Below are 12469 nucleotides of genomic sequence, written 5' to 3' on the forward strand. Positions count from 1 at the left end.
ATAAGGAAAAGTATATTCCCCAGAAAGAGAGATTAAAAGTAAAATAGATGAGAGCAGATCCGTTTCAGGCAAACAGCAGTCATCAACACACATGGGGATCATGGGGATCAATGGCCTGGCGATGCTCCAGGGGCAGGAACTGTGTCACACCTCCCCTTCCACAGCCATGCTGGACCCGGCAGTGGGGTAAGACACATTATGAGTGAAGTATAGTGACTGAACAATTAAGACATGTCTAAACTGCTCAACTAACTCATTCTACTTAGTTCAGAGTGCTGTAGTGGAATAAATAGGACTTTACACAGTAACTCGATTTAAGATTAAAGTTGTGGTCATTAGACTGAAATGGACAATTTTAGGTCTAGATTACAACTTGAAATTTTTGGAAGTGGACAGAGAAGTGTATTGTAACTGGTCATTAGATAAGAGAGAAAGAAAATACCCCATGGCTGCTTATTAAGCAAAATAAACACAGTGTCTTTTGATGGGGACAACAAGAGAAGACAATTTGGACAAGAAATTTTTTTGTGTGTGTAAAACAAAAGTTCATGGCCAAACATTTACCCACATATAGTTTCTCTATTGATCATATAGACAAAAGTTTATCAAACAGCTCTGAGAAAAAAAAAGCTTATCAAACAATGTCTGCTTCTATGTGCCACCCTCTAACTGGAAAAGTTGAACATCCTTTGATCATTACTAGTTAAAATATTTCTGCTTGTTCTTCAGTCCTTTATTTTAACAAGTTAGCATAATAATAATTTGGTCATTTGTCCCACAACAGCAGCAAGGTTGCAGCATGTTTTAAACTCTGAATTCTTGTTATGAATAGTTGGCTGAGCAGCTGAGCTAGGGAGAGAGGTGGAGAGGGGACCAGAAAGAACTAAGAGTTACTTCAGGCATGCATCCGTGTGACATGCTACGCAGAACAACTCGACCTAGTCTCTGCCATGGGGATCTAAAACAACTGACTGCTAATTTAGGTTTGTCAACACCATTGTTAATTGTGATCTGTGTTTAGTTAACATGCATATGGTTTTCTTCAAACTCACAATCTCTAAATAAATTACAAAGAACCATTTTTTCTACTCAATATTTGTTGTTTAAGATAGGAACTAATATGAATATATTCTCCACAGGGAAAAGGTTCTAACTTATATCCAAACTTCAGAAACTTTCTGCTTGTCATGCTTCATTCTGAGCAAAAAGATTATAGATAACTTAGTGTACACCACTCATTTTCATTCATTCTTTTACTCTCTGTGTGTGTGCATACATGTATGTGCCGTGTGCATGAGTGCATGCATATGTACCTCCCTGTGGAAGCCATAGGTTGATGTTAGGTCTATCTTGTACCTTACTGATACAAATTGTTATAGTTATGCTCTAATTGTATTCTAAGAGAAAAGTTTTATTTTAACAGGAATGGTGATATGTGGTAGGAGCTAAGGTGGGAGGAGTAAGGAGAGGAAGATAAGGAGTAAGGAAAGGAGGAGAAGGAGAAGAGGAGATAGGTGGCGGGGGGCGGGGGACATGGAGGTGGATGTTTGCGAGTCCCCGCCAGTCAAAGATAGTTGATATATCTAGGTTGGGTATTGGGTTACACTTCTGATTGATATTGAGCATTACCAAACTTATAAAGCCTTTAATTAACATTAAAAAAAATAGTATAAAAGCAAAAAGAAGAAGTGGAGTGGGATACGGGTTTTCTAGGGAGGAGAAATGGGGAAAGGGAATGGCATCTGAAATGTAAATAAAATATCCAATAAAGATTTTTACATAGAAAAAAATTTTAAATGAGAGAGAAAAAAAAATGTGCATCTAAAGTCCTCTAACGTCCCTGACCTTCCTTTGTCCTCTCCTTACACATAGAATACAGGCCCATTGTTAGCTTGGTTTGAGCCAGTTTAATCTAGTTTGATTTACTGCCAAAACCATAGACTCTTCTGTTGTTGAGATAATAACTATAACTTGTTTCCCCATTAAATATTTCCACATTGAACATTGTGGGTACTTTGGCCTTCTTGACAATGTCATTAAGGGAAATGTGGCCTGCTTTCAGGTCAGTGAAGACCTGTGACAGGTAAGGTAAAATTTGCCACCATGACTGTCAGAGGACAATTGTCAGTCAAGGGGCTGGATCTACTCATTAATTCAGATGCCTTTCACTGAGCTGAACTATGGAATGTGGTGCTTCCCTGGGCAGGCCATTCTCTTCTTTCACTCCTCATTTACATAAAATGCCTTGTTTTACTGGTAGTGGTCTGAGTTAACAGACAAAAGATTATGGCTCAGACAACTTTATAACATCACCTCCAGTCTACTACACACACACACACACACACACACACACACACATACACACACAACTCCAATTGTTCTCATGGTGACTGGAAAGTCATGTGCTCATTTACATGCTTTGGCAGTAATTGACGGCAGGTGGGTAGTGTGCACTGCCAAACAGGTAGGAAGGAAATGTGAAGAAGGTAAGAAACCCTGAAGGGTTGATCAGTTGATGAACCAGCAGCATCTATCAGCTACTTCTACACTCCTGTTCATGTTTGTAAGAGCTGTGGATACTCTGGAGCAACTACTACTCAATCACAAATTAAAACTTTAGGAAGTAGGAGACAGGTGAAAAAAAATTTCAAGTACAACATAATCAGAGATGACGTTTGGCTGTCTAGTGCAAACCTGAACTTCACAGTGAGGAGGGTGAGTAATCTTGTGATACCTAAGCAAAGAGAGCTGGGAAAAAAAAAAAACCAAGTTCTGAACAACGCCATTAGAATAATGTAGCAACTGTGAGTAGAACTGAGCCTTGTGATTTGCATCATTGACAGCTGAAGTTAACCACACATAGGGAAGCCCTCATAAATGCTTTGTTGTAGGCATCTACCCTGAGACTAGTTTCTAATGCTTCTTCTGTGTCAAGCATCCCTTCACACACTGGCAACCCCCACCCCCGGAAGTTAATGTTTTTGTAGTATTTTATATGAAGAATCCTATATTAAAAAACAAGAGGTTGGAGAGATTGATCAGCACTCCTATATTCATAAAAATAAAAATAAAAAATGTCAGCTGGTTATCCTAACCCTTCTTGGGAAGATATGAAATTCCCCAGAGCAAGCTAAGACTGAGGCACAAAAGAGTGATCTTACAGATTCCGACGGTAAAGACCATCTTAATGAATAAATTAAAAGCAAACTGAGGAGGCTCTGGACCTCCACATGTTACAAGTATCCACTCAACAAACCAGTGCCCCAACACATGGGAATACCACACACACACACACACACCACACACACACACACACGGGTTGGGGCCAACAGATACTCTGCTTCTAAAGAGATACACTGGAGGAGTTGGGGTACGATTATAATGAATTACTGATATAATGAAATTATTGATATAAGAATTATAGTACAACAGACTAGTAATAGGTTTATAATTGTGGGTAATACTAGAAAGAAATCCTGAACCAAATGTGCAACATCGGTAAGAAAAAAACCAAAAGAAGAAAAAATCCAAGCTCTGAACCAAAATTAGAAGGCAAAAAGACAAACTAAAAGTTATTCACAACATGTAGAAAAAAAAATATCAAAAAGGTGTTAGAAAATAATGAGGAAAGTAGCAAAGGATAATTTAAAAAGTTAAGAATGTGAAAGAAATGATATTATAAACATAAGGAAATATACCAGATGATGTTTTTCAGGAGAATGATACAAAAAAAAAAATAAAAGACCTCATAACCATTAATAGGAAATAAAAATCAGGACTATTGAATTTTAGTTGGCAATTAACATTAAAAACAACCAACAACATATTGCACTGTTTTTGAGACAGCATCTTTCTTCTATGTCATCCTATCTAGCCTGAAACTCTTGGTAGATCAGGCTGATCTCGAACTCTAGAGATCCACCTTCCTCTGACTCCCAACTTCTGGAAATTAAAGGCATGTGCCACATGCTCAGTCCTGACATGCTTTCTAACAGTTCCGTTTCTGCAGATCTATCCTAAAGGAGATAAACAGACAGAAAACAAAAATGAGTGTTTATATCGGATCATAACAGCAGAAAAACATTTAGGAGTTTTAGAAGTCATAAAAGATTACAATGGTTTTTGAATGAAAATATATTTATAAGACTGCACATCTTTGTATGAAAATGTATGTGTCTGTCTGTCTGTGACTATTTATATATGTGACTGTGACACTGTCTGTCTGTGTGACTGTGTCTTTTGTCGGTGCCTGTGACTACATCTGTGTGTGGGTCTGTGTCTGTCTGTGACTATACCTACAACTGTATCTGTGTGTGTGTCTGTGTCTGTGTCTGTGACTGTGACTGTGACTGTGACTGTGTTCTATGCTTGTCTGTCTGTGACTGTTGTCTGTATGTCATCAGTGTACGTTTTTGTATGGATAGCTACAGATATCTGGAAAGACTCCAACCACGGTAGGTGATTTTCTTTGAGTGCTTTCTCATTTGCTTTCTCTTTGTTGTTGAAGGGTTGGACTGTATACAAGAACCAACTTAGCACTGCAGAGGTTTCTTGCTCTGTTCTCTGCCTCCCTTTACCTCTCTTTCTTTCATGGCCTGTTCTAATGCCTTAGAAATGCCTGTGATGGTCACCCACTTGGAGTGGAAAACCACAAGCCTCTTCCACACTTCAACCCCTTTTCTTGTGTTAGTCAATGTGCTTAATGCCACTTAATATATTTCCATCGTAATTGTTTATTTATTATTGTATGCCTTGTCACCTGTAGTAAAGAGTAAACTCACAAGGGCTGAGAATAGTACCAATGATCATTCACTTGAGAAGTGATGACTTAATCAGTAAATAACTGTGTACTCTAAAATGATCATCCTACAAAATGATTCCTGGATAAAAAATCTTCTTTAAGGGGAAAGAATTACTCATTTATAAATATGGAGTTCTGTTTAGGTCTAACCCTACTAAAAGAGATTTTTTTTAACTACCATCCAGGTTATTTTTATGTTGAATTTTAGTTAGCCAAGTAGTTATAAATTTAAGTGAGCTCTCAAGGGGTGAGGGTGGGGCTTACATCCATTTCTTTTTTGAATTCCTGATATCACTGAATTAATAACTTGTTTCCCCATATTGCTGAAACCTATTTCCCAAATTTGGGGATTGAATCCCAAACGGAAGAACACAAATATTTCATAATGGAGGAAAAAAACAAGCAAAGCAAAGCAAAAATAAAATAAAATAAACAAATCTGTGAATTTCGTTCCCATCATCTTTGAGAATATTGTTTCCTCTTGTAAACAGGGAGACAGAACTTCCTCTCCTCAGTGCCAGAATTACAACCTGTTGATTTCTTCTCTGCATTTAGGACTAGAAACCCTGAGAAAGAAACATCTGTCACCCCACTGGCATTTGGTGGTTGAACTTCATAGTGCTTCGGTGTCTGTTTAGACTGAGAGAAGATACTAGAAAAAGAAGAGCAACCTCCAGCTCTCATTCACCTGTTTGCTTCTCAGTGGCTGGACCACTTCTCGAACGCACAAGCTCCAGATCCGTCAGTATCCTCTCCGTCTGTATCAGCTCCCTGATGATCTTTGCCCGCTTTGCCATCATCCGCTCCACTTGCTGTTCTTCCTCAGGGTTGGAGTTTTACGAAGGAGGATCAGTCGCCTGTGGAGTCATCTTTTTCTGTTGAACACACAAGACGTTCAGGTGAGATGCTAGGCTGGTGAGATGCTAGGCTCTTTCCTTCAAAACATAAAATGAAGGTTGTTGTTAGCTAGGCGAAAAGCTTAGGGATCTTAGCAGTGGCTCCCGGGAACTGGATATTAGTTCCTCACTAGACAAGGGTCCTAAAAATCCAGAACAAGAAGACAAGAGAGAGAACTGCTTCAGCAATGTCATGAAACAATATTTAAAGTCTGGCTCATGACACGTCCTGTTGCTAGATGTCAGTCTACAAAGCTTACCTTCATTTTTGGAGATGGGACACATTAAAAACTCAACTCATAACTTTTGAAAGTGTCTGCTTTTGAAACCAAGGAAATTTTTAATTAGGAAGTAAAATATGTCCCAATTCTGTTTGTCCCTATTACTAAAAACAGTTATCTAGTGAGTAGTACTTAGTGGAATAAAATGGATAGCATACAATTGTTTTTCTTCTTTTCATTCATAATCAGAACCCATGAGGAGCGAGACAATGAAGGAATTAAATATATCTCAACTATGATTTCTTATGGGTTATCTTCGACATTGGGTAAATCCTGTTATTGCTTAATTATGAGACCAACCTGTTGTTTTTTCTTTGAAAGAAGTTCACAGGATAAAGAGTTGAGATTTAGTGGTACATCTTACATGGAGCCAGGTGTTTGAAGGGGATAGTAAGGTAAAGGGAAAACCTCCCACAACAACAAAAAACTCTGGAAGCTTCAATCTAACTATCTACCATAAGTTCAGACCAGAACTTAAAATCATAAGAGTCATAGACATCAGGACTGTGTACGTGAATGTCCATGCGTGCTTGCATGTGCACGCTTCTGTGTGTGTGTGTGTGTGTGTGTGTGTGTGTGTGGTGTGTGTGTGTTGTATGTGTGTGTCTGATTCAAATTGAAGCTTTAATTTTTCATGTTAGTCTCTGCAATTGACATAATTTTATTCATTTAAGGCTAATACTACTCTTGTAATTGATATGTGAGAAATCTTCAATGTTGATAAGACAAAGTTTGCAAAAGGATCTGGAAATTCAGATACAGAAAATTTTTAAAAATGCATATACACAAGTGGAAATAAGAGCTCTTCACCTAGCCAGCCCTGGAAACAAAGCTAACAGACTCCTGGAGGAAGGTTCAAGAGAGTTCAATGGTTGTTACAAGGCGGCTTGCCCAAGAAACGTAAGTAGACACTTTAAAAAGCAAAAAAATCCTCTTTCTGCTCGGCCACTCCAGAAATTTGGGAAAGTGCATAGCCAAATATTTGTGGAGAATTTTGTAAAGGAAATTTCAACATCAAATGTACTAGAACTGCATCAGTTCTTCCTTTATTAGGGAAGACCATAGCTTGACAACTGACATATAAAACATGTGGTTTTACACCTGCTCCATGTTTTTAGAAATAATCTTGATGAGCTGTATCAGAAGATTAGGACCTATATAAGATACTGAGAATGAATGTTGGGGTGGGGTGGGTTCTGCAGCTTTCTGTTTTTTACTGTGTTATGGGGAATTCGGTTATGCTTATTGATCAAACTTTCAATAGACAGTAGAATAATCCTGTATTTTAGAGCCCCAAATTAAAAAGACAGGTTACATGCTGTGCTATTACTATGGTTATATGCGATATGAAAGGAGGAATGTCTCTTTGTGAGGGAAAATACAGCTCAAGCAGACACCATGCACACAGCTATTGGAATCCTTTAAGGGCTTTAATTGTTGAGATTTGTTGTGAGGCTAAGTTGACCTTGAATTCTCTATGTAGCAGAGAATGACCTGAAGCTTTGGTGCTTGTGCTTTCTGCCTCCCATGTGCTGGGATTGACAAGTCTTGGCACCATACTCAATCTGTATATTATGCAATGCTAGGGATCAACCCAGGAACTGTTAAACAAATATTCTAATGACAGTAGCAGCCAGCAGCAGCAACAAAACAGGAAGTAACTTTAAATTTTACATACATATAATATATACAATATAAATTATTATTAATTATATTTTATATAGCTGTTTATATATTTATATGGAATATGTAATGTATTTATATTATATATAAAATATATAATATAATAAGTTTTACAATACATATATAATATAACAGCATATATGTAATACATATGTTATATAATACATATGCTATATATTATATAATATATATACATATATACACATATATGTATGATTATGTTATTATAATATATTATGTTGTATTATATTGTATGTTATAGAATATATATGTATTACACTATATAATACATATATCTTATATTATATAATATATTCATATCTAATATATAAAATATATATATAATATATTAAGGCATACAACATTATTTAAAACACATACATAAGGAAATGACTTGGTGGGGATGTGAGACAGGGCAGAGGGAGACTGACAATGTGTAGGGAGTCTTTACTCTAGGATACATGAAATATAGCACAGAAAATGATGTCACTAGCAGAGACCTCACAAACCAGTCCAGATAGAGTCCTATACTTAACATATTTTGAAAAAGAAACAAGTAATATACTTACAAACATAATCTAGGAACCTTTTTAGAGTTCCTTATTACCTCTACCTATCTTTGACAATAAAAAGTCCTAAAACATGTCCCCAGATTTCTTCCAGTTCCCAATTTCAGTCTTTACGATTCCATGTCAACTTTTCCCCCCACATGTTCTAGTTGCTGCACCTAAAACATACCACAACAGATTCTTTTTTTTTCTTTCAATTAAAAATGACTTAGTTTTTTTTTCTAGTGTTACTTAGCAACTTGATCACAAATGTGGACCCTGGGGCCCTTTGAGCTGACATAAAATGTTGGTCAAGATATTCAATTTCACATGTTTTTTCAGAGCAAAAACCTTTTCATAGACTCCAGAGTTGAGCAACCTTCTACGTCCTTGTTTGGTCTTTCTGACTCAGTTTACTGCAGGAACAAAGACTCAGCTTGCATCATTTTATGGTTGGGCTCTTCAAACATCTTGATATTGCTTCCCGTTCTTAACTACAAAACTTCACAATATACCTACCGTGGACACCAAGTTTTTCTTTCACAGCTCCTCCTTGCCTTAAAACTTTGTGTGTATTTGATTTATGCAAGTTTTTCATAGAAACGTATTTGTAGCCCAGCACAGCCAGCAGCTACCCCACAGTGAGCAAGCAGCTACAAAACCTGCGTGTAGCTGAGAATAAAAGAACCTTTAAATTCTTATCCACCAAAACATAGCCTGGGTGTTAAAGAATCAATGTGTGGCGGTTCTCTCTGCATTCTCCACTTCTGACACCCACAAACATTTTTCTTGAGGCACGGGTGATGGCATTTAAACTATTTTTTATCAAATTTAATTGTTAGATTTTTGTCAGCCTTCACAGCCAGGATAAATGACAGCTGCCACTCTGTTTTTGAGAATATGGAATGCAGTGAGCAGCTCATGTGGACACACTTTAAAACAACACAAATGTTAAGCTTTCCCTTAGGCAAGGAAGCCACAGGATTCTTTATTCTATAGTGTTTCATACCAAGCTCTCCTCAAATCACTGGTGTTACTAGCATTGAAAGCAAAAATATACTCCGTTTTTTTGTATTTCACTTCCTATAACAATCTTCAGTGCAAGGCAGGACATAGCCACACTTTAGTGTACAGTACACTTTCCTTAGGTTATTTTGCCCAAATATGAGTTTGGAATGCAATGTAAAATAGCCTAAGTTAAACTGCAGGTTCTGTACGTTATCCTTATTGTTTGAATCTCTTTTACACATCTTCAATTTGTGATAGACTTACGGATATATAATCTATCCTATATCCAAGATAGACCAGCTAGACAAGAGAATGTTTGTGCTTCTAACATGACAGGAAGAGAGGGGTAAAGAAAGAGGGAAAATAAATGTGGAAGTCCGTGCGAGAACTGAGATGAGCTTTAGGGTCCTGAGAATTGCTGGGGTAGGGTACACTTGAGGAGACCCTGATTTTTTATGTATACAAAAGAATTTTGAAAAGATGTACAGTGGTAAAGGGGGCTGGGGAGGGGGTGGGAGACTGGAGCTTCCTTCACTGGTAACCGGGTTCTACACAGAATTAGCTAAGTGTCTGTTTCTCTAACATTACTGCTGCTGCTGCTGCTGCTGCTTGGGGAGTAGATTTAAGAAGTGATTTCTTTTCAACCATAAAGTAATATATATTTGTAATAATAACTATTATCAAGGTAAGTACATAGAGTTCAGAGGCAGAAAATGTGGGTTCAAATTTTGCCTCTACTATTTATTAGAGCTGTTCCTCTCAGCAAAATCTAACGTCCTTATATGTAAATTCATCATCCATAAATTAAGGAAAATGATATCCAACTTATAAAGCAGTTTGAGAATAATTGAATTGATGTTATTATTAACATTTGCAAAGTATAACATACATACAGCACCTGCCAGGTAAATGGTTATAATGAATAGCTGTGTTCTCTTTCATAGTTGTAATATGGCTTTCATTGTATTATAGCTGTTCTATAGTTTAGTGTATAATCTCTTATAATCTCTCCCAAAATATTTTTGTGCATAGACAGGCATACGGTTATTATAGTTCATTTATTTTATTTTCCTGCAACAACCTTTTGCACTTTTAAAGTGAACTTTATTTTTAAAACAATTTTCTTTAAAAAATAGTTTAAAATTGTACTTATTAGTAGTAGTGTGCATGAAATAGAGGGGCAGGCAGAGAGGAAGAGAGAGAAAGAAGAAAGGAGAAAGGGAGGAAGGGAGGGAGGAAGACAAGAGATAAGAAGCACCTTTGTGGAATTGGTTTCTCCTTTACATGGGTTCTAGTGATGAAACATGGATCCCCACAATTGTGTGGCTAGCCCTTTGCCTGCTGAGCCATCTTGTGTGCCCCCTTTCTAAGTTATACAGTATGCAGTGGGAACCTCAAGTGTGTGCACAGTGTTGCACGGTGGGATAGTGGTTCGTCTCCTCTGTTGTCAGTTCTATCCAATCTCTATTCTCATACATTTGTGTACACTCACGAGTATGTGTGTGTGTGTGTGTGTGTGTGTGTGTGTGTGTGTGTGTGTCTACATGTGCATGTGAACTAAAGTCTAACTAGATTAAAATACTTATATTTAGGACACTCATATCTAGAACATTTTAAATCTAGACCAGAAAGAGAGGGCTCACACTTAGGAGGAAGAGTAGAAATGAAACCATCAAAAACGTTTCAAAAGAAGCATATTAATATCACTGTCCTCTCCCAGCCTTGGCTCTGATGAGCACAAAGCAAGTTTCCTTTGACAAAATTCTGCTCCTTTATAAATTTTGGATCTGGAGTTCGTTGAATGTTTAACAATTAATTTATTAAGCTCTAAAACTATCCTGGGAACTGGGAACAGCTATTAAAAACATCAAATAACAAATCTCATTTCTCATGGCACTTCCCTTCTGGTGGAGGGGGAAGACGCATAGTTGCAGTACGTTACTTTAAGATCCTCAAGGTGACAGTGGGGTGGGGGGGAGGTGAGGCAACGAAACTGCTTGTAAGACTCAAATGGCAAAGAAATTTTAAGCAAGAAATGAAGAAGGGTCTAGTGTTTGAACAAAAATTTGAATGACTGAAAACACAGGTAAAAAGTGGGTTTTAGTGAAGAAAAAAAAAAACTAGTTAGCAGAAAGCTTGGGTCCCCAATGGGCAAGCTTCATTCAGGATGTGGAAGAGTCTACGTCCAGGGAAAAAAAAGGAGAAACCAGAACTGCAGGAAAGGGTGGTGTGGGAGAGACTGCAGTCGCTTGAAAGAGCTTTAAACGTGTCCATGTTATCATAATAGAAGGTGAGACTGCATTACGTTTCGATGTTTTGAAGTTTAAGCACATACATTAAAACATCAAGGCCAACCATTCAAATATGTGACATTTCAAAACCCATAGAGACAAAAATGGAATAAAGGGGGAAACATCAATCCAAAGGAATGGGAAAAAAAAGAAACAAAAAATAAGCAACACAAACAAACAAAACAACAAAAAAAAACCCAGGCAGGACAGGAACAGGTGCAAGGTTAGTCTCTCCAGTCATGAGAAGTCAACAGCTAGCAACCAGCCAAGTTTTAAAAATCCATACGCTTTCCACAGAAGCGAATCCCAACATGGGAAAGAGTAGGAGTGAACTTATTTTTTAAAGGCTGAGCAAACAGCAGCCAGAAGATAGGCAATGTGACTATTTTTTGCAGTGGACAAACTAGACTACAGGTAATGGGAAACGGGCACTGTAATAGCATCGAAGTGTTTCTGTTCCTCAAGAAGACCCAGGCTCCATGTGAACTGAGTGTGTGTACATAGAAACCACAAAGCAATACACTTGAAAACTATGTGCAGGATTTGAGAAGCCACACTGGCCACGATCTGTAGCATCTACAATACAGTGCCGGGACCAAAAGCTCTTCCCAAGAAAGACACACAACGGGTAATCAGAGATACAGGTTTCTTTTCCAGGGCCTCACAGAACCTTTCTGAAGATTTGCCGTACTCCAAGTTATCCAGCTCAAAGAATCAATAAATAACGAACCGTGGCTGCCGAATTAAGGTCGAAATTAACAGAACTTAATGACTCGTATCACACACTTTTATGCTTTGTGATAGAAAGGAAAAATAAATTAAAATATCGTTCACATGACATGGCTCAGTGGATAAAGGCCTTGCCTTATCAGTCTGATGACTTGAGTATTCATCCTCAGAAACTATATAGCAGCATAAAACAGAGAACCGACTCCACAAAAGCTGTCCTCTGACCTCCAAA

At 37.6% G+C, this 12469-nt stretch overlaps 1 protein-coding gene across 1 annotated transcript in view; it reads right to left on the reverse strand.

Moving 5' to 3' along the window:
* Arhgef38 (Rho guanine nucleotide exchange factor 38) overlaps nt 1-12469 on the reverse strand; it is a 121459-nt gene that overhangs the window by 75823 nt on the left and 33167 nt on the right. The window contains 2 exon segments of the mRNA XM_034501367.2: nt 5490-5531; nt 5533-5670. Coding sequence (XP_034357258.1) covers nt 5490-5531; nt 5533-5670 — 180 coding nt within the window.

Source organism: Arvicanthis niloticus, chromosome 4 (assembly GCF_011762505.2).
Source record: "Arvicanthis niloticus isolate mArvNil1 chromosome 4, mArvNil1.pat.X, whole genome shotgun sequence".
Classification (NCBI taxonomy): Eukaryota; Metazoa; Chordata; class Mammalia; order Rodentia; family Muridae; genus Arvicanthis; species Arvicanthis niloticus.